Here is a 26,992-nt window from a genome sequence, read left to right as displayed (position 1 = left end):
GGGAACCTTTTCCTTTACCTTTAAGTGGTTTAAAGGGGCAGCATAGGGCCCCTAACAGCCTGGGTCCTCATTTTACTGACCTCGGAAGGAAGGATGTAGTCAACCTTGAATTGGTCAGGATCAAACTACAGGCTGTGGGCAGAGTTAACCTGCAATACTGTATTCTAATGGCTGTGCCAATTTTGGTTCCGCATGTTAACACCTGTGCTACGGAAGCTGCATTGAGTGCCAGTTTGCTTCTGGGTCCAATTTAAGATGTTGGTCATTACCTTTAAAGTCCTTCATGGCAGGAGACCAAGTTATCTGAGCTTGTCTCAATTAACTGACACCTCCCACTTGGGCAGGTAGGCAAGGTATATGGAGGATGTTATCAGTTAAAGAACTTTGACTGGTGGGTCTAGGAAGATCCTTCTCTGCTGCGGTCCCACCCTCCTATGGAGTAGCCTGCCCATGGAGGCGAGGCAGCCCCCCACTTTCCCGGCTAAGATCTGGTCTGCCAACTGGTCTGGGTTCTAGCAGTGCCATGAAACCCAGTGGGTAAAGGTTGGTGGGCTAAAAGTACTTCCTCTGCCTTTTAAGTCTGTAATCGTTGTTTTTTTCTTTTTTGCACTTTTGTTTTAGTCTGGTTTTTAACTTTGTTTTTTAGCGGTAGCGTTTATACAACTTTACTGTTTGACTTGTAAACCACCCAGAGGCGTGCAAGTGCGATGGGCGGAGTAGAAATTTGGGTACACAAATAAACAAAATACCGCCGTGCACTTTTTCTCCTCCTCAGTGGCTGACATGTCTTGCAGCTGCACTCAAAAAAAACGGCAGAAAGAAAAAGACGCTTTTGAACGCAACGCGCAGCCTCCGTACACTGCACTCCTCAGAGGTCAATTGCCTTTAAGGGACCTGCAATTGGTCCAATTACTCATGTGTCAGTAGGCCATGGAGAAAGAACATTTTGGGAAAGGATCTGCCTGTTTTCTTTTAAAAGTTTTTTTTTAATACAGTCTTTGCCAGAACAGTCTTAAAAGAGTAAAAAAGTAAAAGAGTAAAAAAAATCCCACTTGGTTAAAAAAAATATGCTGTCCACAGATCCTAACATTTAAACAAGTGCTTTTTTTTCTTGCTGTTTGTTTTTGCCCTTGTGTCAGAAGCACTGAGGCACTTCCGGGTTGCCTTGGTGGCGCAGTGGGCTAATGCCTCCTTAAGTAAGACCAGCTGCCTGCAATTAGTGCAGGTTCGAGTCCCACCAGGCTCAAGGTTGACTCAGCCTTCCATCCTTCCGAGGTAGGTAAAATGAGGACCCAGATTGTTGGGGGCAATTAAGCTGACTTTGTAATAATGCCGCTTGGGGGTATGTGTGAAAGCCCTAATAAGCAGGCATATACATAGAATGAAGGCTACTGCTAAGCTTGTAAGCCGCCCTGAGTCTTCGGAGAAGGGCAGGATATAAATGGAATTAAAATAATAAATAAATAAATAAATAAATTAGCTGGTGACATCACCATTGTCCTGGGGACAACCCAGTTGGGGGCTTCTTTCATATCCCTGGCAGGAGCTGGGGTGAAGGAAGAGAGCTCAAACACCGCCCCCCCCCAACTCCACAGCATCTTTCAGGTCACCAATGCGGGATTGCTAACCTATCAAGCATCCCAGGCATTTGAGCCACTGTGCTGAACAAGTGTTGCTGCGCCTTTGTACTGGATCTTTGGTACCTGCGATCCAATGGTGATCATTTCCCGGTTTCTCCACCCTTTCTCCCCCCCCCTTTAGAAGCTTTACCGACTGTGAATGTTCTATGACTGGATCTCTCACCGCTTTGCGAATGCTCGGAAAGAACAGCCAGGTTCAAATTACACTACGTAGCAATTCGCAGATGAGTTTCGAAAGCCTGGAAGAACAGGTGCTCTATTAAGCTAAGCAAGGAAAAAAACAAAAACAAAATCGAACCTGATTTTTATAGATTGTGTAGCCTTCTTTCTCGTGCTGCAGAGCTGACCGAAATTCAGCTTTACTCTCATATACGCGGGCTACCAAGTGATGGCTGAAAGACAGATAAAAGATGGGAAAAAGTTTCTAGGCGTGACTGAAAGACAAGTGGGCGCGAGACAATGAGAAGTGCCAAACTGCCTGGGGTGGAAGAGTGGATACTTAGCTTCTCTTAGAGATTGCATTTGCTCTAGTGGTTAAGGCACCAGGCGAGAAAGGCAAGAGACCCTGGGTTCAAGTCCCGCCTTACCCTTGAAAGCCAGCTGGACGACTTTGGACCAGTCAAAAGGAGACTGTGAGTTCTATTACCGCCTTTGCCATGAAAGCTGCCTGAGTGATTTTGGGCTAGTCACTTACTCTCAAACCCAGCCCACCTCACAGGGTTGTTGTGGGGAAAATAGGAGGAGGAAAGCGCGTTGGGATCTGTTCGCCACCTTGAGTCATTTGTAAAGATATCAAAGGCGGGATATAGACACACAAATAAAATACACGACGCTTGCCTTCTGCAGCATTTTGAACAGGTATCTATAAAGAGGTTCCCCTTTAGTGTTTAGGAAAATGCATTAGATTGTTTAGAAAGAAGGGAAAATACCAAATGGAAGGAGAATTATTGGAAATCTATTTACAGGAACATTCCACACTTTCGTTGAAGTGACCATTTACCCCTCTGTGTGTGTGTATGTGGCTGTTTGAACAATAATTCTTGAATACCTTCAGTTTCACCTCTGCATGTTGCTGGCATATCCTGAATAGATTGAGGCAAGTTTCTACACAGGGTGGATGTTCAGAGTTGTCACCTGTCAGCAGAATTGGGAAGAGGGAACTCACCTCAGTGCAACTTTTAGGGACTTGGCCCCGTGGAACTTGGAGTTGATCACCAGAGCGTTCTCCAGGAATCGCAGTGAGAGGTCGTATTCCATAACTCCGTGGAGGACCAGGCCAATATTGTTCTAGGGAGGAAGATCAAGGGCCGGTTAGAGGGCAAACAACGACAAACTTCCTGCTCTGGGTAAATTTCTATATAGATATCACAGAAGGACCATCAAAGACATCCATCTCATCACAGTGGTAGTCCTCGGCTTCTGGCCGCAGTGGGGACCATACATTACGTTGCTAAGCAAGGCAGTTCTCAATTGGGTGGCACTCAGTTTTATGAGTGCTTTGTCATGGTTGTTAAGTGAATCGCACAGTCATTAAGCGAATCTGACCCACGATTTCTGGAGGCAAGCTGTTCCACTGGTTAATTGTCCTGTCAGGAAGTTTCTCCTTAATTCCAGGTTGCTTCTCTCTTTGGTCAGTTTCCATCCGTTGTTTCTTGTCCTGCCCTCTGGTGCTTTGTGGCAGCCCCTCAAATACTGGAACACTGCTATCATGTCACCCCTAATCCTTCTTTTCTCTAGACTAGCTAAACCCAAATCCTGCAACCGTTTTTCATATGTTTTACCCCCCAGGCCTTTGATCATCTTAGTAGCTAAGCCATAAATGGTTTATGCATTGAGGCATAGTTTGAAATCTGCACACATTCATTCTATTGATTGACCTGGATTGAAGCTTTGGCAAACCGTGTGACTTTATTCCATTTGTTTACCTCCGCAAGGAGGTGTACAAACTTTTGAGCGAGCTACAGGGTGCATTCAAAAAATAATAGGTATAGAAGTAAAAAAAACAAAAAAACACCTTTTGTTTAATTTCATTTACCTTTCAACACTTAAATTAAAATCTAATTAATACAACTTCGTTCCAGTTATTTAGTTAATGGTCTTCCCCTTCCACTGCATTAAAAACTACGATGGGCTTTGCTACGACATTAGTTGTAGTAAATGCAATGTCATTGAAATAATGTATTAATCCATATTCAACTAGGGGGGATAATATATGTGTATACGTGGGTCTTTTTTTAATGTTTTGATTGTTTTGTGGTTCTTTTTTCTTTTTTGGGATTTTTTGGGGAGTTTTGTATTTAACTTTGTCTTGAATAAAATAAAAATATATGATAAAAAACTACAATATGCTAACAGTAAGCCCAAAATCTTTGGACTCTTGACAGTCCTCTAGTCCTTTTTTACAGGCCGCATGTTGTCAGCATATTGTAGTTTTTTTAAAAACAAAACAAAAACAAAACATGTATATAGTAATGGATTGGTAGGTCTGGCACTCTGATTAAGACAAAGAGTGACATGAACCACTGAATTGAATCAGGATGACACCACTCACCCCAAGGGGATTATACGCAGCTTCAAGGGAATTACAATTTTTATTTTCCAAAACAGGTCAGGCAAAACAGAAAGCTAAGAATGAAGCACGCTTTGAAGAGATGGCTAAACGTGGGGCTTTATTTACCTCACAAAACCCTCCAGCGATCCCCAGTGGATAATTTCCTACCTACTGGGTGCAACCCATCCTTTGCCTCTGAGAATCTGAAGAAGAGCTTTTCGGAGTAAAGTTCAGTATTTTTATCCCTTTAAATGTCTAGCTTTTCAAAATGGATTTGTTTTTAGTGAGAAGAGGAAAAACTACGGACGACCAATCTATTGCTAAAATAAATAAATAAATAAATAAAAATCCGGAGCCTGGTCACGCCTTTTCCAACTCACAAATTTTATTAAAAGGCAAACAGTTTGCCTGAGCTGTGGTTTGTGACCTGCGGCTGTAATGCTGTGGGTACCCCCTAGCCATTGTGATTTGCAAATCACACTTAATGGCTTGGCAAGATGTGAGTCAGGCAATCAAGGCTTGTTTAAGAACCACTGCTACAACAAAGCTGAAGTCAGATGTGGAAATGCAGCCTAGTCTCTAAGGAAAATTACCCTCCCAAGACCGTAAACCCCATGAGCATCAAAAGCTGAAAAATCATGGTTTTTTTTCACAGAGGATCAGCAAAGCTAAAGAGGTGACTTACATCCAAAAGGGCCATCTCTGGGTGATCCTCCCCAAACACCAACAGCATGAGGTAGCGTGTGCGGTACAGTAGATTGAGTGCTGTGGACAACTGGCTGTTTGCAAAGCAGTACAAAGCAAGATGCATCTGTAAAGGCAGGGGAGAGACGCTCAGACACACAATGGCGGAACCAGGGTGTCTCTTGACCGAATCTTTTCAGATCTGCACTACGGTAGACACAAAAGGCAACAACTTCCTTTCCTTCAGCCCTTCCTCCTTTGTGTTACGCTACTTACATATTCTTGGATTGTGTTGGGATGCTCGATGCCCAGGACCCTTTCGCTCATTAGCACCGCTTTCTGTTGATTGCTTAAGGCCTAGAAAGGAAGAAAAGGCAATTGGGAAAACCAAATCAGCTGCTGTAGCTGACCTTATTCAGAAAGCTCCCATTTTGTGCAGGGGAAGCTGGAGCTAAGAGGGCGTGGCTTCAGCTGATGTGGAAAAGCAGAAACTCGGGTTTTCATAAATCTCTGGATAGACTACTGCAGCACTCCGTACATGGGGCTGCCCTGGAAGATGATCAGAAATACAAAATACAATGGGCTTCTACCGTGTTTCCCCGAAAATAAGACCAGGTCTTATTTTCGGGGTGTGGTGTGTGTCTTTTCCACTCACCTCGAGGTGGCACCAACAGCCCCGCCCAGCCAGCCCACTTCTTCTGCGGCCGAAGGAGCAGCTTCATTCTGCAGCTGAGAATGGAGCTCCGCCTGCATCTCACAGTCAGAGGCCTTCTGGAAAGGCCTCTGCAGCCGAGAACCGAGCTACGGATTGAATCCCCACCCCTGCCCTAGCTTGATTTTTAGGCGTGCACCTCGCCCCAAAACTAGGGCTTATTTTGGGGGGTAGGGCTTATATTAGGCCCACCCCCCAAAAAAAAATCAAGCTAGGTCTTATTTTCGGGGAAACACGATATAAAAAAACACCGTTGTGGATGCTATGCTGGTTGCCAGTAGGTTTCTGAGGATAAATGATAGTTCTCGTCATCAACTAAAATGACCCTACATCAGAGGTCTCCAACCTTTGCAGCCAACCACTCACACAGCCTAATTCTGAACAGGTCGCGGCCCGATACTGGGCCGTGGACCCCTGACCTTACATGCTTAGCACCTAGATCAGAGGTGTTCAACCTTGGCAACTTTAAGACCTATGGACTTTAACTTCGAGAATTCCCCACCTGTGCATGTTGACTGGGGAATTCTGGGACTTGAAGACCACAAATCTTAAAGTTGCTAAGGTTGTACAGCCCTGGCCTAGATGCTTCAAGGATCTCCTCTGCATAACGCTTAACAATTCAGAGCCTGCTTCCTACCTGAGAATATTGACAATCCCCTCTCTTGGCCCCATAAGACTGATTTGGGCATGGGAAAAAAGTGGCCATGTTTTGAATATACACTTTCTCCCCAGGACACTTTCACTTCCAAAAGTTCAAACCTACACCTCCCAACACCCTCTCCCCAACAGTAGCATTTTTTTGGGGTAGGTAACACTGCTTTGGTTTCTTGGACATTTTATCTGCTCTGTTCTGCAACTTTTCCAGCTCCACAATACCCTTTTAAGGTGTTCTCTGAGTTTGGTTATTTTCCTGTGGACATTTCACTACCAAACTAGCTATCGTTATCAGTGAGCGGCACTAAGCTACAAATGGTCTCTCCTACAGCCTGTCGTTTTATCACACGAGTTCCATTTAAATGGTATGTCAGGCAGAACAGAAGGAAATGTGAACTACGGATGCTACAAGCTGTGGCAATGACCTCCGACTAATGCTAAGCAGGAAAGCCATACATCATTAGGATTGAGAAAAGGAAGGGAACCTTTCCCAGGTATCAAAAACCAGATGTAATTCTGCCCTGATTAGCTAAGGCTGTTATGACTACGTAGAATAAGCAGATGCTTTGAGCAGACGCGCATTCCTGTTTCTCTAAGATAAGATAACCATTATTATTTTTTTGCTGTGGGCACCACGGCACACATCAAAAATGAAATTTAGTTGCTCGCTCTCAGAGTGAAACACATACAATGACACACACACCTAAACATACTACATACAACATATGTATAGACCCACACCCCTACAGGTGCATAGCAAATAACTATTAAATACTGTCCATCTTGAATATACCTCTGAATAATCTCCCATGATGTAGTTCAGGCGTGCCAACAGCCGAAGGCAGGCACAAATCTCCACATGCATCGCGCCGTACACGTTGTTGAACAGGTTTAAGGCTTCGCTGATCAATTCGCAACCCTCTTTCAAGAAACCTAGGAGAGAGATGGAAAAATAAGATTCCCCCTCCCTTAAGACACTAACCTCATGTGCCAGGTTGCAAAAAGCTCTTTGCCTATTGCAAATCCATTTTCCTAAGAAGCAACACTTTGTTCTTCCTTTGGCTCATTTTAAATCCATGTTCCTAATCTTTATGGCAGTGGATATATAACATAGTCCAGCCAGCTAATGATGGTGGGCCATTTAAAAGGGGAGATCGGTCATTTACAAGCCTGGTTTAAGAGCTTCCCCAACGTTTTTCACCCTTAATTTATGAGCCAGGCTATAAGGCTCAATAACTCAAAATTTCCACTAATACCAAGCAAAGATTTTTTTTTTACCTTCTAGGACAGGGGTAGGCAACCTTGGCTCTTTTATGACTCGTGGACTTCAACTCCCAGAATTCCTGAGCCAGCATGGCTCAGCATGGCAACCTCTCCCTTTCTCCTCACCAGGGCTGGCTCAGGAATTCTGGGAGTTGAAGTCCATGCGTCATAAAAGAGCCAAGGTTGCCTACCCATGTTCTAGGACTATATAAGTAGTTGACTCACAACTATTCTTTTAATGACCGTCTGAAGTTAGAATGGCACTGAAAAAAGTGACTTACATGTCATAATATGACTAACAACCTCCTTGCTTGGCAATGGAAACTCTGAAATACAATCCCAGTTGTGGTTGTTAAGTCAAGTACTACCTGTAATTCCATCTCCTTGTATTCCAGTGATTGTTTAGACAGGTTTGAAGAGGAAACAATAATTTAATGTGCTTCTCTTTATTAAATGGATGTATTTCTTCTGAGCTTCTAAACCGAAGTGTTCTTATTCAACATAATATAAAGCCAGTGTTATAACTTCCAGATACTAAAATGTGTGTTTGTGTGTGTGTGCATGCATGTGTATGTGTATGTAAATCACCACCATCATCAAGGGTAGTCCGAAAATACAGTATCTCAAATGTGAACTTGTTGCTTTTGACCATTCCAGAAATGGAGTTGTTTTGAGTCTGGAATATATTTGGAACAGTCACAAGAATACTGGGACAGTTCCGGGAAAATGAAGGCAACCTGTTTCATATGAGAAACAAGTTTGGAGTTTGAAATATGTCCAGTTTGAGGTATTTTATTGTAGGTTCTAAATCTGAAATAGAAAACCTGCAATCATGTGGAAGAAAACTGCCCACAGATCCAGCAATGAGAAATGATGAATTTCAGCCGCATCTGGAAGATCAGTTTTCCCATGCTCGTTTTAACACATTTATTTCCTGCCTTTATTATTTCCGTAAGTAACTCAGGGAAGCGAACGTACCTAATACTCCTTTCTCCTCCTATTTTCTCCACAACAACCCTGTGAGGTGGGTTGGACTGAGTGAGCGTGACTGACTTAAAATCAGCTAGCTGGCTTTCAGGCTCAATTTCATAAGTCTCCTGGTCTCTATCCTGGTGCCTTAAATTATAAAATAAATAACTGATTCCTTAAAAGTCTAGATATCCCTGGAATTGAACTTATTGAAAAACGGTACCTTACTCATTTCAAAGGGAGCCAACACCAGATTTAAGAAGCAAAACCTCTCCCACCCCTGACTGTTCCTTTCCCATATAAAGCTTGGAAAGGGGTCCACACCTTGTTGAACTTTTGCCTGCCCACTCTGGAAGAAGTGGAACGCATCTGAAGCTTTGGGGTTGACGTGTTTCACAACGGGAAAGATGTTGAGGATGTCCTCCTCAGTGAACGTCGGCTTGTGACGGTTATCGAAGTTATATTCTTTCAGCAGGATCTGAAATACAAAAGAGCCAGAGTTTTCTAGGCTTTCCTGATGTCCACAGGAAGGCATAGGGAAAAGCTCCTCTAGGACAGGGGTCTCCAACCTATGGGCCGCGGCCCGGTACTGGGCCGTGGGCTCTTGGCCAGCGGGCCGCAGAAATGGCTGGCCAGGGTGCGCACACATGGGCACGCATTCCCTCCTTCTCGGCCCTGTTTGTGCATACGTGCTGGCGCGAACGGGAACGCTAGTGCGGGGTGTGAGTGGGTGCCCTGTTTGCACATGTGCGAACGGGCCCTAGCTGCCGTGGGGGTGCACGGCTGTTCACACATACGCATGGCAACAGCACATGCCACATGTGCAAGCACGGTTGCTAGTACTGCACCAGTGGGCATAGGCCCGTTTGCGTGCATGCATGCACGAGCACATGCAGTAATTTGGAAGCTGCTCTCTCCTCCGGGCCCCGAGCCCGGAAAGGTTGGAGAACTCTGCTCTAGCAGATCACCTTCAATTGCCCTAGGGCCTGGACCCTGTGGTGGAATATAGTCGAGATTGACAGGAGGGCGAGGCACATCCCCAGGGAATGAAGAGACAACATAGCTTGGAATCTTTGGTATGCAGAAAGAGGGTGAAGGCAGGCACCCTCTAGCACAGAGTTCCCCAATCTTTCAGGGTTGGCAGCCTGGAGCAGGGGAAAGGGGGAAAAGAAGTGATGGTTTTGGTGTGTGTGTGTGTGTGTGTGTAGGGTGCACTGTTGTTCATGTGAGTGGGGTTGCGAGTGCTTGCAACGCTTGCGATGACGCTCGTTTGTGCGTGGGGCCACAAACGCATCCAATGACACTTGCACGAGTGGGGCCAAACGCCCATGATGCTTGTGGCGATGCTCGCGAGAGTGGGGCCAAACGCCCATGATGCTTGTGATGACGCTTGCGAGAGTGGAGCCCAACGCCCATGATGCTTGTGACGACACTTGCGAGAGTGGGGCCCAACGCCCATGATGCTTGTGGCGATGCTTGCGAGAGTGGGGCTGTGCATGTGCACACCATCCAGCCACTTACAAGGCCTGGTAGTGGGCTGCGGCCCACAGGCTGAGGACCCCTGTTTTAGCACAGGGGTCCCCAACACTTGAGCCGTGGCCCACTACCAGACTGTGGCCTGTTTGGAACCACACTGCACAAGCAGCAGGCAAGCACCCATGCGTGTGCACCTCCCACCTGCACAAGTGGCAGGTGCTCATGCTCAGGCGCGAAGCTCCATTTTTACAAGTGGCAGGCGCTCGTGCGTCAAGCTCCATTTGTGCACATGGAGTCCTTCGTGCATACCTGTCACTCACATAGAACCATCCACTCTTCCCCGTCCCCACCCTGCTGGTGCACCAAGCCAGAAAGGTTTGGGACTGCTGCTCTAGCAGTTCACAGGTATGTATAATAGTTACGCAGAGAAGCGCTTTAGTTTGGCAAGATTCCTGTCTATAGGTAAGCAGCCACAAAGAAACCATTCCGTAGCAATTCCTCATATCATTCTTGGTTCTTTGGGCCTGACAGGCACAAACAATGGCAGCCCTCTGAACTAAAATCACTTTAATTCCCTTCACTTAATCCCATGCCGGCTGGGGAATTCTGGAGTTGAAGCCCACACATCTTAAAGCTGTTCAATTTGCTGATCTAAAAGATCTTTTGAGAACTCCACCTGCACATGAGGGTTTTTCAGTGAAAGCTTTCACACCTGGTAGATGTGGCTGGACCTGAAGCTGCTCTTATTCCAGAAGGCCCAAAAGATGGCCTCAGAACAGGATCTGCCCCAAAATATGGCATTTTTTTAAACGCTTGTTATATTTTATGATGTTTCTGATTTATGCGGTGCACCACTCAAGAGTCACAAATAATTCATCTCATTGCCGTCTCCACCCAAACCAGCCAGACAGATGCTAAGGAGATGATCTAAGGAGGCTTTCCTCAGCCTGTGGATTTCCCAACTCTACAACAGTAACTATGCTGGGTGGAGAATTGCATGCCTAGGAGGTGTGCAGGCTGAAAAGGCGAGCCTGTGCGTGGAACATTTGCACCTTACTGGGTCCCTCTGAATTTTGTTGAAGAAGTGAGGTGCAGAGTGTCGGGCCTCGGGAGCCCGACACTCGAGGGGGGGTCCCTCCGCCTCCCCGGCAACCCCCGCCTGCCGCCCGCTGGACCAACCTGCCTCCTCGGGGAACTGCGTCCCTGTAGCGGCCCGAGAGACACCAGGGGCCGCGTCGCCGCCTCAGCCGCCCTCGCCCAACGCCGCGCAGCACCTAACAACGCCTGGCGGCGCGTCGGCAGCCCGGAAGGCTCAGGAGGCCGCACCGCCGCTTCACCCCCCCTTGACCGACGCCGCGCAACAGCTGACTGTGCTGGGCGGCGGCGGCTCGGAAGCTTCGGGAGGCTGCGCCGCCGCTTCAGCTGTCCTCCTTTTCCGCCGCACAACGGCTGACTTCGTCTGGCGGCGTTGCGGGGGTTCGGGAAGCTTGGGAGGCCGCGCCGCCGCCAGGGTCGTCCTCCTCCGCACAGCTGACCGGCGGAGGCTCGGGCCCACTCACGGCGGCCGGGGGAGGTTCGGGACCTACGGCGGGTTCGTCGGGAGACAGGCTCCTTCCCGCCGCGGTGCCTGGGTGGCTAGGTATTTTGGGTGTAAAAGAGCACAGGGGGGTCCGGAGTAGGGCACGGCAGGGAGCTGGTGAGGGGGTGGAGCACGGTGATGGTAACGCACAAGGGGAGGCTTACCTGATTGAGCGGCGAGCAAAGGGATTTGTAGGGGTGGGGTGGGGCAGTTATAGGGAATGGGAGGGCGTGGGCGTGTTTGGGTGGAGTAAGGGTGGGGGTTTTGGGTGTGTATATAATAGCGTTGGCTGCAGATAGCGGCCAACGCTGGCTTTGTTTCTTGTTGCGGCTGTTGCATTGAAGAATAAAGTGCTTGCAGATCGCATTGGAAGTCTCTCGTTCCTGTGTTCGGCAATCTGCCCTGCTCGCTGCAGGACGAGTTTTGACACAGAGAACAGAGCAATGATTTAGGCATGCTGATCCCACCTGTATTCCAGTTTTGAGAGAAATCTCTCGTAACAGGGTAATCTTCTGCAGGTTGTATACTTCCACGGCTTGGTCAACGCTTTCACTGCAAAAGGAACCAGAAGTCAGGAGGAGCAAGCAGATCACTAAGCAGATCGGATAGTTTGATGAACTCCTCAATTAAGGTAAAAAAAATGCTCCTTGGAAAGCCGTGCGGTTTCCCAGCAACAGTATGGAAGCGGTTTGGCTTTTTCTAGGATGTTTTTTTCCCCCAACTTCCCAGTAACAGTAGTCCTTGCCTTATGACCAGTCACCTAGCGATTATTCAAAAATTACGACAACAATGAAAAAAATGACCTAGGCTAGCTCAGGGGCTAATGCTGCAAAGATCCTGATCCTTGCAGAATGAAAAATCAGCACATCAAAGTGACACAGCTGGAACAGAACTTTGGCCAAGTTTAAAAAATAAATAAATTTGGATTTCGGCATGGTAATTTCAGCAAATGTCGGTGGGAGAGAAGCTGTATCAGTGGGGACATTTATTTTATTACATGTATGTGCTTCTCATCTACACTTTGCAAGGCGACTCTGGCCAGCTTAAAGGAGATGACTTTGCTAAGAACTCAGGCTCTGCCAATTTCCTAAGAAGGGGGTGAGTTTTTCAGAGTTAGTTGTCCCTGCCAAAAAAACCTTTCTCAAGGATTGCTGCCTGCCTTATCTCTGAGACTTCTTTCAAAGTCTCCAGAAAGATGCCAATCCTAAATTGAGGGGATGTCCTTACGTTGAGGTTGCCCAATCCTTTCAATTGTTCTCCCTTTGAGATGACACTGCCAAAGTACAGGTGGTAAATGATGTAATGGGGATGCAACTTTCCATTTAAAAGCTTATTAAACCCTTAACGTGCTCGATGATCTTGTAACAGTGGAGAGAAAAACAAGAGGGATACTTCTGTCATTTCCTATGGCTCTTGATAGACAAAAGCATTCACCCCGCAGATCCTGAAAAGTTACCTACATCTCTGATGGCTTCCATGACAGCTTGGAATTCTTAGACTTACTACCTACTAGACCAGGGGCAGGCGACCTTGGCTCTTTTATGACTCGTGGACTTCAACTCCCAGAATTCCTGAGCCAGCATGGAAACCTTTCCCTTTCTCCTCAGCATGACAGGCTCAGGAATTCTGGGAGTTAAAGTCCATGAGTCATAAAAGAGCTAAGGTCACCTACCCCTGTACTAGACCCAGTCTCCTAGAGCAGTGTTTTTCAATCTTGGCTACTTGAAGATGGGTGGACATCAACTCTGAGAAATCCCCAGCCAGCAATGAATTCTGGGAGTTGAAGTCCATTCATCTTCAAATGGCCAAGGTTGAGAAAAACTGTTCTAGAATCAAGGAAGGTTTTGTAGTTCCAAGGGACATGACAGAAACATCCTGGTGGACTCTGGGTCTGCTCACAGCTTGGATGTGACAGCCATCTTTTGTGCTCTTCTGACAAGCAAAGTCAATGGGGAAGCCAGATTCACTTAACAACTGTGTTACTAACTTAACAACTGCAGTGATTCACTTAACAACTGTGGCAAGACAGGTCATAAAATTGAGGCAAAATTCACTTAACAACTGTCTCGCTTAGCAACTGAAATTTTGGGCTCAACTGTGGTTGTCAGTTGTGAATTACCTGGAATTAAAACATGTGTAAAATACCGCAAGGTACTGAGATCTCAAAACGTGCTAATGTTGGCTTGATCTCTAAAGTCTAATTGGACTGCGATTGCCATCTTAATTTTCCACTCACATTTCCAGACCGAAGTCAAAGTAACTCTTGGCTTCAGAGCAAATACTCTTCCACAGCTCCTGGGGACTCATCGCAGCCCAGGCGGTGTTGTCGGCAGTGCCCAAATTCCGGTTTTTCCTTCTCTTGTTTTTCTTCCGGGAGACCAGCTCGTCGGCAGGCAGGTGACCCACGGGGTTAGGGAAGGCGCTCAGGAAGCAATTGAGGAAGTGACTGATGGCAGCTGATAACCCTGAAAGTTCCACTCCCTGTAGGGAAAAGAGCCAGGGTTGGCCTAGGGCAGAGGTAGGCAATCTTGGCCCTTTTATGACTTGTGGACTTCAACTCCTAGAATTCCTGAGCCAGCCATGTTGAAGGGAAGGGAGAGGTTTCCAAGCTGAGCCATGCTGGCTCAGGAATTCTGGGAGTTGAAGTCCACGAGTCATAAAAGAGCCAAGGTTATTATTATTATTTATTAGACTTATATACTGCCCTTCTCCTGTAGGACTCAGGGCGGTTCACAAGGTTTTTTTAAAAAAAAACCAATACAACAATTACAAAAATTAAAAACAATTAAAATGATTACATTACATTACAAGGTTGCCTACCCCTCCTTCCATAGTCATTCCCAGATATCATTACCCACAATTACTTTTACCCTAAGCAATCACCTCAAGAGAGAATGCTCCAGAATCATCATCCAGTATCAGGTTAAAGAGATGGGGTGCCAGAGGTGTACATTCTTGGTTGCTCCCTGACATTATTATTGAAATAGGGCAGGGGTAGGCAACCTTCCCCTTCATGGATTACTGCCTTGTCGTGGCGAAGGGGCTTGCATAATTCAATGAAGCTATGAGCTATGCCGTGCAGGGCCACCCAAGACGGACAGGTCATAGCAGAGAGTTCTGACAAAACGTGATCCACTGGAGAAGGAAATGGCAACCCACTCCAGTATCTTTGCCATGAAAACCCTATGGACAGTACCAAAAGGCAAAACGATATGATGCTGGAAGATGAGACCCTCAGGTCGGAAGGCGTCCAATATGCTACTGGGGAAGAGCAGAGGGCTAGTACTAGTAGCGCCAGAAAGAATGAAGCGACTGGGCCAAAGCCGAAAGGACGCTCAGCTGTGGATGTGTCTGGTGGTGAAAGGAAAGTCCGATGCTGCAAAGATTTTTTCTCCATAGGAACCTGGAATGTAAGATCCATGAATCAAGGAAAACTGGACGTGGTCAAACAAGAGATGACAAGACTGAACATTGACATCTTAGGTATCAGCGAACTAAAATGGACAGGAATGGGTGAATTTAATTCAGATGACCATCAGGTATACCACTGTGGGCAAGAATCCTTCAGAAGAAATGGAGTAGCCTTCATAGTCAATAAAAGAGTAGGAAAAGCAATACTGGGATACAATCCTCAAAATGACAGAATGATCTCAGTTCGAATCCAAGGCAAACCATTCAATATCACAGTAGTCCAAGTCTATGCCCCAACCACCAGTGCTGAAGAGGATGAAATTGACCAGTTCTATGAAGCACTACAGCACCTTATAGAACTAACACCAAAAAATGATGTTCTTATCATCATGGGGGATTGGAATGCTAAAGTAGGAAGCCAAAAGATAACTGGAATAACAGGCAAGTTTGGCCTTGGAGTGCAAAATGAAGCAGGGCACAGGCTGATAGAATTCTGTCAAGAGAATACGATGGTCATAGCAAACACTCTTTTCCAACAACCCAAGAGACGGCTCTACACATGGACATCACCAGATGGTCAACACAGAAATCAGATTGACTATATGCTCTGCAGCCAAAGATGGAGAAGCTCTATACAGTCAGTAAAAACAAGACCAGGAGCTGACTGTGGCTCAGACCATGAGCTTCTCCTTGCAAAGTTTAGGCTTAAACTGAAGAAAGTAGGGAAAAGCACTAGGCCAGTCAGGTATGAATTAAATCATATCCCTGTTGAATATACAGTAAAGGTGACAAATAGATTTAAGGAATTAGATCTGATAGACAGAGTGCCTGAAGAACTATGGACAGAGGTTCGTGACATTGTACAACAGGTAGCAACCAAAACCATCCCAAAGAAAAAGAAATGCAAGAAAGCAAAATGGCTGTCTGAGGAAGCTTTGCAAATAGCTGAGGAAAGGAGGGAAGCGAAAGGCAAGGGAGAAAAAGAAAGATACACCCAATTGAATGCAGAATTCCAGAGAATAGCTAGAAGAGATAAGAATGCCTTCTTAAATGAACAGTGCAAAGAAATAGAAGAAAACAATAGAATAGGGAGGACCAGAGATCTTTTCAAGAAAATTGGAGAAATGAAGGGAACGTTTAATGCAAAAATGGGCATGATAAAGGACCAAAATGGCAGGGACCTAACAGAGGCAGAAGAGATTAAGAAGAGGTGGCAAAATTACACAGAAGAACTATACAAGAATGAGCTTAACGTCCCTGATAATCACAATGAGGTGGTCACTGACCTCGAGCCAGACATCCTAGAATGTGAAGTGAAGTGGGCCTTAGAAAAGCTGAGCAACAACAAAGCTAGTGGAGGTGACAGTATTCCAGTTGAGCTATTCAAAATCTTAAAAGACAATGCAGTAAAAGTGCTACACTCAATTTGCCAGCAAATTTGGAAAACTCAACAGTGGCCACAGGATTGGAAAAGATCAGTTTACATTCCAATTCCTAAGAAAGGCAGTGCCAAAGAATGTTCAAACTATCGCACCATTACACTCATTTCTCATGCTAGTAAAGTCATGCTTAAAATCCTACAAGCTAGACTTCAGCAGTATGTGGATCGAGAACTACCAGAAGTGCAGGCAGGATTTCGAAGAGGCAGAGGAACTAGAGATCAAATTGCCAACATACGCTGGATCATGGAGAAAGCTAGGGAGTTCCAGAAAAACATCTACTTCTGCTTCATTGACTATGCTAAAGCCTTTGATTGTGTGGATCATAACAAACTGTGGCAAGTTCTTAAAGAGATGGGAGTACCAGACCATCTTATTTGTCTCTTGAGAAACCTATATGCGGGTCAAGAAGCAACAGTGAGAACTGGACACGGAACCACTGATTGGTTCAAAATTGGGAAAGGAGTCCGGCAAGGCTGTATACTGTCGCCCTGCCTATTTAACTTATATGCAGAGCACATCATGAGAAAGGCAGGGCTAGATGAATCAAAAGTTGGAATTAAGATTGCCGGAAGAAATATCAACAACTTAAGATACGCAGATGATACCACTCTAATGGCAGAAAGTGAAGAAGAACTAAAGAGCCTCTTGTTGCAGGTGAAAAAGGAGAGTGCAAAACTTGGGTTGAAGCTTAACATTAAGAAAACCAAGATCATGGCATCTGGCCCTCTCAATTCCTGGCAAATAGATGGGGAAGAAATGGAGGTAGTGACAGATTTTATTTTCCTGGGCTCCAAGATCACTGCAGATGGGGACTGTAGCCAAGAAATTAAAAGACGCTTGCTCCTCGGGAGGAAAGCCATGGCAAATCTAGACAGCACACTAAAAAGCAGAGACATCACCCTGTCAACAAAAGTGCGTATAGTCAAGGCTATGGTCTTTCCAGTTGCAATGTATGGTAGTGAAAGTTGGACCATAAGAAAGGCTGAGCGCCAAAGAATTGAGGCCTTTGAACTGTGGTGCTGGAGAAGACTCCTGCGAGTCCCTTGGACTGCAAGGCGATCAAACCGGTCAGTCCTAGAGGAGATCAATCCTGACTGCTCTTTAGAAGGCCAGATCCTGAAGCTAAAACTCAAGTACTTTGGCCACCTAATGAGAAGGAAGGACTCCCTGGAGAAGAGCCTAATGCTGGGGAAGATCGAGGGCAATAGAAGAAGGGGACGACAGAGAATGAGGTGGCTGGATGGAGTCACTGAAGCAGTAGGCGTGAGCTTAAATGGACTCCAGAAGATGGTAGAGGACAGGAAGGCCTGGAGGAATGTTGTCCATAGGGTCGCGATGGGTCGGACATGACTTCGCAGCTAAGAACAACAAGGCAACCTTGGCTCTTTTATGACTCGTGGACTTCAACTCCCAGAATTCCTGAGCCAGCCATGTTGAAGTGCATGAGTCATAAAAGAGCCAAGGTTGCCTACCCCTGATGTAGGGTTCACTCAATGACTGTACTGCTTAGCAACCAAAATTCCACCCCTAACTGAGGTAATAGGTCAAGGGGGCGGGGAGGATTATTTAGTTACATCCAGCCTTTATTACTTTTTACAAATAACTCAAGAGCAGCGCACAGACCCCAACACTCCTTCCTCTTCCTTCCCCTCCCCCCCTCCAAACCACCCACTGACTTTCAGGATTTTAGCTGACTTTCATGACTAAAGCGGGACTTGAAGTCATAGTCTCCGGCGTTCTAGTCTGGGGCCTTAACCACTAAAACAAACTGAACTGCTTCTCTTCCGCACTGTTAAAAGAGCTAGTAAGAAACAAAACAAAAAAAACAAAAAAACCCCCAAACCCACAGAGAGGTATTATACTGTAAAGCAGGGGTCTTCAAACTTGGCCCTTTTATGACTTGTGGACTTCAACTCCCAGAATTCCTCAGCCAGGCATGCTGGCTGAGGAATTCTGGGAGTTGAAGTCCACAAGTCATAAAAGGGCCAAGTTTGAAGACCCCTGCTGTAAAGCAATGCTCAACAATTGGGGAACCCGGTTTGTACATCAGACACTGCCTTAGAAAATGTTCCATCCGCACATAACTGCGGGCAGGCGTTGGGAGTCTAATCTAGCATGCAAAAAACAAAACAAAAAACCCCCCACCATTTTAGCACAGGTCCTTATTCTAGAAAGTAATCCAAACAAGGTTGCACCGTGTCCAGATATCTGGCTAAACAAGGCGGCTAGCTAAATACACCCTTTACTCAAGGACAGAGCTTTTTTTTAGCTGTGCCCAAAACATGTTGCTGAATCTGCAACTTTCATCTATTCCCCCGCCCCAGCTTTCCTTTGCTTGTCAAGAGAAAACGCCAGGAAAGACGGGAACCTGGGTGAGAAATGTTTGCAAAAAGATGCATGCATGCAAATGTTGCTGCAGCCATCAAGAGGGACTCTCATCCCCCCCAGATAGGTCTGTACTTATTTAGGTCCTAATGAGATTGCATTTCCAGTTGCTAGGCAACAGCCCCAAGGGCCTAATGAGGAAATGGCTTCTTTTACTTCGAGGAAGGAGACTGGGGAGGGCAGGGTGGTGTGATGGAGGGGGAGAGAGATAATCTCACTAAAGAAAGGGCAGCAAGTGACGACATTCAGAGTCAGATAACCCAATTCATACCTGCAGGTATATCTTGAAGATGTGCTTGGCTGACCGAGTGATCAATTCCATGATTCCTATTTTCTGTAATCCAGAGAACAAAAGCAGTTATAAAAGGGCAGGACTGGGCTATTAAAACAAAATTCTCAAATTCTACACGTCAGCTTGCTTGGTAGTCTTTCTCTCAAAGACAGAAATAATTCAGGATTCAGGATTTTGGGCTCTCTGGCATATTAGAACTACATCTCCCAGAACTCCTAGGCACTGCTTAGGAATTGGCTCAAAGTTCAAGAATTGTAGGAATATTACAAGTCCCAGATTTCAGGAGTCACAAACTACCCCCATTTTAGATGGCTGACTTTTCCAAATTAGATGTTCTGCAATTGAAAGTTTCAAAACACCCAATTTTTAAAAAAATTTAGATTCCCTCCCCCTCACAAACACTTTTCTTATTTTTATAAATAATTCAAGGTGACAAAAATACTAATACTCCTTTCTTATCCTGTTTTCCCCACAACAACAATCCTGATTGCACTTGAGGAGAATTCACATCCCAATCTAGATGTGGTTTGACTACAATTCCCATTAACCTTAGCATGCAAATTAGTCAGGCAATATGACTGTCCCATGTTTCTTAACGTATTCCAACTGCTGCTGAACATGAAGGCTTCATCTGGTAATCCCAGACACAATTCAAAGTATTGGTTGTCACCTTTAAAGCCCTACATGGCTTGAGTCCAGTCTATTTGAAGGACTGCTTCTTCCCTATTTCATCCACCTGGCTCACTAGGACAGGAAGGCAGGGGATGTTGCGGTTCCCATCAGTTAGGAATGTACATCTGCTGGGACCACGGAAAACAGCCCTAAGGTACGAATGACCCCCCCCCCTCTTCTGCCTTTCTGAAAGACCTCAGGGACCACAAATGGTAATAGAGCCAATCAAATGGTTGATATGATTGTGTGCCTGTTGCCCCAGGGGTGGGATGGGGTTTTATGCGTTCTTACGTTGTGGATTTTTAACCTTGGAAGCTGCCTGGATTCATCTGTATATGAGTTGGATGGCCATACATATTTGCTTAATTAATTTCATGACAAATAGGGGAAAAAAACATGGAAGGCTTACATAAATGTGATCAAGCTGATTCTGGGCAGGAGTCTCCATAACGAAGGTGACCACTTTCCCCAGATAGCGCATGTTGATACCCCGTTGATGCATGGCTTCTGCTAAGGTGGTGCCATCCATTGGCAACATGGTGTGGTCGAGGCAGTCTTTGACCTTCAAGAGAAAGTAAAATTGAAGGGGGGAAAGCGTCTCTGTTGGAGAACAGCAAGGCAGTAGTGGGTGGGGCCAACCTTTTCCTCTCCCCTTTTTCCATATCTGGAGATTCTTAAGAAGAAACTGGACAGGGGTAGGCAACCTCGGCTCTTTTATGACTCATGGACTTCAACTCCCAGAATTCCTGAGCTGGCTCAGGAATTCTGGAAGTTGAAGTCCATGAGTCATAAAAGAGCCGAGGTTGCCTACCCTTGAACTGGACACTCAACTTATCAAGGATGGGTTAATTAGTTTCTTATGATTCATGATTATGCTTAGTTTCCTATGATGGGTTAATTAGTAATTTATGATTTATGATGATTGTATTTTATGATTGTGATCATGATTTATTACTTGTTGCTTGTATGTACACTGAGAGCTTGTACACCAGAGACAAATTCTTTGTGTGTCCAATCATACTTGGCCAATAAAGAACTCTATTCTATTCTGTTCTGTTCTACTCCACTCCACTCCATCCTCCCTCCCCATTGTCGGGGTGTATAACAGCAACTTGGCAACTTTAAGACTTGTGGACTTCAACTCCCAGAATTCCTCAGCCAGCCATGCTGAAGGGAGTTGTCAATTTCTTAAAGTGGCCAAGGCGGGAGACCTCTGCACTAGAGGACCCTGGTGGTCTTCTCCTATTCCACAGTTCAATGATAATCTTTTCTTTCTCCATCCCAACCACAAGGCTCCTGATACAGGTTCTAACCCACTGCAAATGCCTTCTGAATTGAGGATGACAGTCACAGGTTGCCAATTCTTGACTCAGAGGCAAGATTTTGTTAACAATATGCCATTTGCTTCGCTAATTACTTAAATTAATTGTAATTACTTCAAGGAAATTAAGTTAATTACCTAAAAAAAACATATTACAGATTTGGTTCTCTATAACTCACTGTGGAATTTTAATGAAGTTTCTAACTAAAAAAACCCCTGCAACATAAAGGTAGTCCTTACTTAATGACCAGTTGTTGTAATAGTCAGTGACTATTACAAAGTGCCAAATAAGTGAGATTTAGGACCAGGTTGTGGCCACTGCGGTGTCCCCTCGGTCATGTGATTGCAAGCTGGGTACTTGGCAACTGGCTCACAAGTGGCAGAATCCCAGAGTCATGTCACTTCTATTTGCAACCTTCTCTGCCAGCTTCCAACAAGCAGTCAATGGGGAAGCCAGTAGGAGATCACCAATGGCATGCTTAACAACTGCATGGGATTCACTAAACAACGGCAACTGGAAATGCCAGAACTGTCGCCATGAGTTGGTACATCACATGACATCACACTTTACAACCGTATCACTGAGCAGTAGAATTGCCAGTCCCAGTGACCATCGTTAAGCAAGGACTGCCTGTGTGCTTTGTGTGCTTGAGTGGTCTCAATGACAGCAGATATGCACCCAAGATGATAGTGGTGATAGTAGTAGCCTGTTGCTGAGAGCCCAAAATATGGTCATGTGAATGTGGGGTGTGAAGACTGGCTTGGCATCAGAACTGAGTCTTAAGAACTTTTTGGAGGATCCATTGAAACTGTGAATGACTGCTAAATGACTGGTCATTAAGCTGAGGACTACCTTACTTATGTTTTATTTGTAGTTATTTGTTCTTTTTCTGAAACCGAGCTAGCTGTCCTGAATCGCATGTTAGATGGCTCATTATATACAGTGATTAAATACATTAAATGTAAGAGCCGTGATGGCGCAGTGGTTAGAAGGCAGTATTGCAGGCTAACTCTGCCCACAGCCAGGAGTTCATTCCTGACGGGCTGAAGATTGACTCAGCCTTCCATCCTTCTCAGGTCGGTAAAATGAGGACCCAGATTATTGGGGGCAATAATGCTGACTCTGTAAGCCTCCTAGAGAGGGCTGTAAAGCACTGTGAAGCGGTATATAAGTCTAAGTGCCACTGCTATTGGTGTCTTGCTTTTGTGATGAGATTGAAGCATATTGCATTGAAACATTTATTTGTAACCATATAAAAGTTAACGGTAAAGGTTCCCCTGCACGTGCATGCTAGTCGTTTCCGACTCTAGGGGCCGGTGCTCATCTCCGTTTCAAAGCCGAAGAGCCAGCTCTTGTCCGAGGACATCTCCATGGTCATGTGGCTGGTATGACTAGACACCAAAGGCACACGGAACGCTGTTACCTTCCTACCGTAGTGGTCCCTATTTTTCTACTTGCATTTTTACGTGTTTTCGAACTGCTAGGTTGGCAGAAGCTGGGACGAGTAACAGGCGCTCACTCTGTTACGTGGCACTCGGGATTCGACCCGCCAAACTGCCGACCTTCTGATCGACAAGCTCAGCATCCTAACCCACTGAGCCACCACGTCCCTATTTGTAACCATAGGTTTTAGCAAAATTATGTGATGGAATTAATTTTGTTTCTTCTTGAAGACATTGGGAGTATCAAATCTTGGTAGAAACGTGTATCGTTATGCATATCAAACATATCGTTTGCAAGTTCCAGATGGGTCTCTGTGGTTTCCCCCCACACACCTTCTTATCATGTTGCTTTCCCAAGCCTGTTCCTTAACCTTTTGAATATTCACTCACCAAGCCTGGAATTTGATACGATACTAGAAAAGCAGCTGCATCCTTCAATAATCTCTTTTGATCCTGAATTTGCTCTTTGCTGGACTCTGGAAAGCGGACACCTGGAAGATAAGCAGATTGTGGGTTTTTTTCCCCTCCCTCTTTCAGATTAGACTGAAGCAACCCGCCATCTGCAAACTGCACAAAATCCCACCCACAGTTCAAGGCTCGGCTGCTGAGATTGACAGCAAATGGCCAAAGATTAGAAGCTGTTGGGAAATACAGAACTGAATTAACAGATTTAAGTTACACAGGAAAGTGGGCTCCAACCGAACATTAGAAAAAAATTCTTAATGCAGGAAGTCCTCAACTTATAACAGTTTCTTTAGTGACCACTCAAAGTTACAATGGCAGTAGAAAAAGTGACTTATGACCGTTTTTCACACTTATGACCATTGCAGCAACCCTATGGCCATGTGACCAAAATTCGGATGCTTGGCAACTGACTCATATTTATGACAGTTGTGGTGTTCCAGGGTCATGTGATCACCTTTTGCAACTTTCTGACAAGCAAAGTCGAGGGGGAAGCCAGATTAATAACTGGGTTACCAGTTTAACAGCTGCAGTGATTCACTTAACAACTGTGGCAAGAAAGGCTGTAAAATGGGACAAAACTCACTTTAAAAACATCTCATTTAGAAATGGAAATTTTGGGCTCAATTGCAGTTGTAAGTCAAGAACTACCTGTAATATCAGTAGTTCAACAGTATGATGCACATTTGTTGGTTGCACTCAAGGGGAAGGTAGAACGCTGTTGATGGAAAGTTTTAATTGGTATTGTTGCACTGAGGGAGGGGGGAATGAACTCTATGGCTGAAATGGCTGCATGGATTTCCATGGTACCTTTAAATCTGGGAATCTTTCAAGTGAAATCATACACTTTTTGAGAAAGTTACGACTGCTTTCCCAGTGTTTCTTTTTACAACTGGTAGCAAAGTGGCTTTAGGTACAAGTGGCCCTCAACATATGACTGCAATAGAACCTGCCCATTAAGGTCATGTGTCAGGTATGAAGAATCTGGACCACACACTAAGTTCCAGTTAAGGTGATTTATTGACGATGACTATTCACAAGAATCTAGTCAATCAATGATCAGTGCTAAATTTATTTATTATTTATTTAGTTGTTCAATTTATCTGCTGCCTATCTTGCCATGGGGCTATCCTAAATTGGCAACAGATGAGAATTCAAGTGGGGTTAGGGTTAGGTTAGACTCTAGTCTAATTTCTCACTTGACTCCATCCCTCAGACTCAGCCTGCCCTTCATGTTGCAACATAACCCTTTTTTGCAGTGGTCATTAAGTGAACGTGCGGGTCCTTAAAGGAATGCAATGGTCATTAAGCAAATGGGCATGGATTTCCAAAAAACCTAGAAGTGCTGGGTTTTGGCAAAACCACTGTATAAAATGCAGTCATGTGACTGCAGGACACCGCAAATGGTGGTAAATGTGGCGGTGTTGCCAAAGTCATGTGACTGCAGAGGTTCATCAAAATGTTGAATTTGGATTGTAAACCCCACTTTTCAGTTCAATTGTAACTTCAAGCCGTGGCTAAGTGACTCATTATAAGCCAAGGGCTACACATATCCAAAACAGGGGCTATATGCTTAAAACAAAAAAGTGGCAACAGAACAGGTGACGGGCAACAAAGATTCCAATCCACCTGAAACATGATCCTCACCTGGAGAGAAGATATCTGGGTTAAACCGTATATCAAAGGATGTGTTACTGATGGAACCCACAGCTTTGCAGGCATTCTGAATCACTTCTCTGCTTTTGGGGTCCACTGTATGAGGAAAAAAAAAAGAGAGGAAAAGACAGTTTTTGCGAAAGAAGGTCCAAGAAACATTGACAGACATTAAACTGAAAATCAAAGTGCATTCGCAAGCAGATAGTTCCCAAAATTTATGGCGTGATCCAATTTGAGAAAATTGTTGCTTTTTATGGACCTGCTGCTACAGCAAAAAAAAAAAGAGTAATGCTGTAGACATGGGAAACACAAATTCTCTCAGTCCCAGGGCCCATGTGGTCCAACTGAATTAGGAATGGAGAGGCCCAGGATATAATTCTCCCCTCAGGCATCAAAGCTCCTGATGAATTTGCACCTACCATATTCCTCTCTCTCTCTCTCATTCCAAGAGTCAGGGTGAGGCTGTGGTGAATGACCTGGACTAGGACTGGAGACTCACATTTGTGTCCTGCCTTCAGTCATGGAAGCTCCCTGGGTGACTTTTAGGCCAGGGGTGGGCAACTATGGCAACTTTACGACCTGTGGACTTCAACTCCTAGCACGGCTGGCTCAGGAATTCTGGGAGTTGAAGCTGACGGTTCATAAAGTTGCCGTAGTTGCCCACCCCCTCTTTAGGCCAATCTCTCAGTCATACTGAGCTACGTGCCTCTCTGTTTTCATCTTGCCACATACAGCCATTGTGTTGCATGGGGAAGGCATCTCACTGGGAGTGAGAAGAACCCAGTTCTAGTCCCTCCCTCAGAGAGTAACTTTGGGCCAGTCGTTCTCAACTCAACCTACCACGGGAGAATGGACTGCCATATATGCCACCTTGAGCTCCTGTATGAAAAACAGGATGTAAATCTAACCGTAAGTAAAACCACCTAGTATGTGGAAATGGAGGATGCCAGAACGGATTCCCACCACAAGAGTCAATACCTGCTCCATCATCTGATGCGATGGTCTCTGTGAGCTCTTTCACCTGCTCTAGACCAGGAGTATTATCCTCCATCTTGCTGTCTTCTAGCAGAGAGGTTTCCTTATCTTCCACACCGTTCTCTGGAAAAGTGGTAGGGCTGCTGCCGTTTCCCACCGAGGGGCTACTCGGCTTGTTAGCCTTTTGCTGCATTAACTGCAGAGCGGCCAACTTCATGAACATAAGATACCTGTTGTAGACGGGGAAAGAAGAAAAGAAGAGGAGATGACTTGATCTGTAAAGGTGGCAGAAGGAGCAGGCCATACTGAGGCATGAAGAATCCTGACCCTTTGGAGAACATTAGGAGCCTACAAGGACATCCCAGAAAAGGGTGGAGCTACAAGGATTCGGATTATTGGTTTTGTAACTCTGTAAGATTTTAAGGATGGGAATAAGCACGACAGGATCCTTCCATCCCCAATAAAACACACAGACACAGACACACACACACTTTGTTGGGGTGGAGGAGCGGAGAAGCCAGCTCAAAATCAAGCTGCAGATTTTCAGGATCAAAGCAATTAAATGTCAGAGGTGCAATTTCTTAGCTTTCCTAAAATCCACAGCAACCAGACCCCACTGTTTTTAGGGTACCTCTGAACACGACAAACCAGAATGTCTCTATTTAAAAAATAAATATATATACATATAAACAAGGTGAATGACTCCAGTGGGTAAATTAGTAACACGGTTGGTTGTTAAATGAATCTGGCTTCCCCCTTGACTTCGCTTGTCAGAAGGTTGCAGGTGGTGATTGCATGACCCCGGGCCACTGCAATCGTCATAAATATGAGCCAACAGCTAAGTGTTCAAATTCTGACCATGTGACTATAAGGATGCTGCAACAGTCCTGTGTGTGAAAAAATGTTCAGTAGTCAGTGCCACTGTAACTTTGATCACTAAACGACTGCTAAATCGAGGACTACCTGTACATCACTAATTAACTCTAGGAACCCTTGCATTTTTAAAAATGGCAGTAAGTTTGAAGTAAAATCTGCTTTTCCCTATATTTGAATTCTGGGACAGTTAGCAGGGATTTTGCTTCCAGACAGTAACATAATCAGAAGTGTAGAAACAGCATAACTTTGCCGATTCTTCCACCTTTTAGACCCAAATTCCCTCCTCTGCTTAAAACAAAGTATTCTTTGTCTCCAACCTGTTTGAAACCCCCTTGATCCATTGTTTGGTGTGGCTACGCCTATGCTCACTGGAGCATGGGTTTGTTACCCCCTTGGGCCACTTCTCAGCTGCAACAGTAAGATTTTACCGTTTTAATGTTTTACCGGAGCAAATGAAAAAAGCCGTTGTGAAGACAGGAGTGAATGGAGAAACATTTCTGAAATTGGAGCCTTTTAACTGCCAATTTCA

At 45.2% G+C, this 26,992-nt stretch overlaps 1 protein-coding gene across 1 annotated transcript in view; it reads right to left on the bottom strand.

Annotated features, from left to right (window-relative positions):
- The window catches only part of CLUH (clustered mitochondria homolog), a 91,638-nt gene that overhangs the window by 6,688 nt on the left and 57,958 nt on the right, over window positions 1-26,992 (bottom strand). The window contains exons 11-23 of the mRNA XM_083379653.1: window positions 25,591-25,817; window positions 24,604-24,708; window positions 22,885-22,985; window positions 20,140-20,292; window positions 19,038-19,100; window positions 13,765-14,009; window positions 11,996-12,080; window positions 8,798-8,951; window positions 7,035-7,174; window positions 5,152-5,232; window positions 4,877-5,002; window positions 2,806-2,927; window positions 1,939-2,032 (exon numbers count right to left, since the gene is read on the bottom strand). Coding sequence (XP_083235779.1) covers window positions 1,939-2,032; window positions 2,806-2,927; window positions 4,877-5,002; window positions 5,152-5,232; window positions 7,035-7,174; window positions 8,798-8,951; window positions 11,996-12,080; window positions 13,765-14,009; window positions 19,038-19,100; window positions 20,140-20,292; window positions 22,885-22,985; window positions 24,604-24,708; window positions 25,591-25,817 — 1,696 coding nt within the window. The remainder of the gene's footprint in view (window positions 1-1,938; window positions 2,033-2,805; window positions 2,928-4,876; window positions 5,003-5,151; window positions 5,233-7,034; window positions 7,175-8,797; window positions 8,952-11,995; window positions 12,081-13,764; window positions 14,010-19,037; window positions 19,101-20,139; window positions 20,293-22,884; window positions 22,986-24,603; window positions 24,709-25,590; window positions 25,818-26,992) is intronic.

Source organism: Vipera ursinii (genome assembly GCF_947247035.1).
Source record: "Vipera ursinii genome assembly, chromosome: 1".
In the NCBI taxonomy this organism is placed as follows: Eukaryota; Metazoa; Chordata; class Lepidosauria; order Squamata; family Viperidae; genus Vipera; species Vipera ursinii.
The sequence above is the reverse complement of the archived record's forward strand: the minus strand, read 5'-3'. Positions and strand labels throughout refer to the sequence as shown.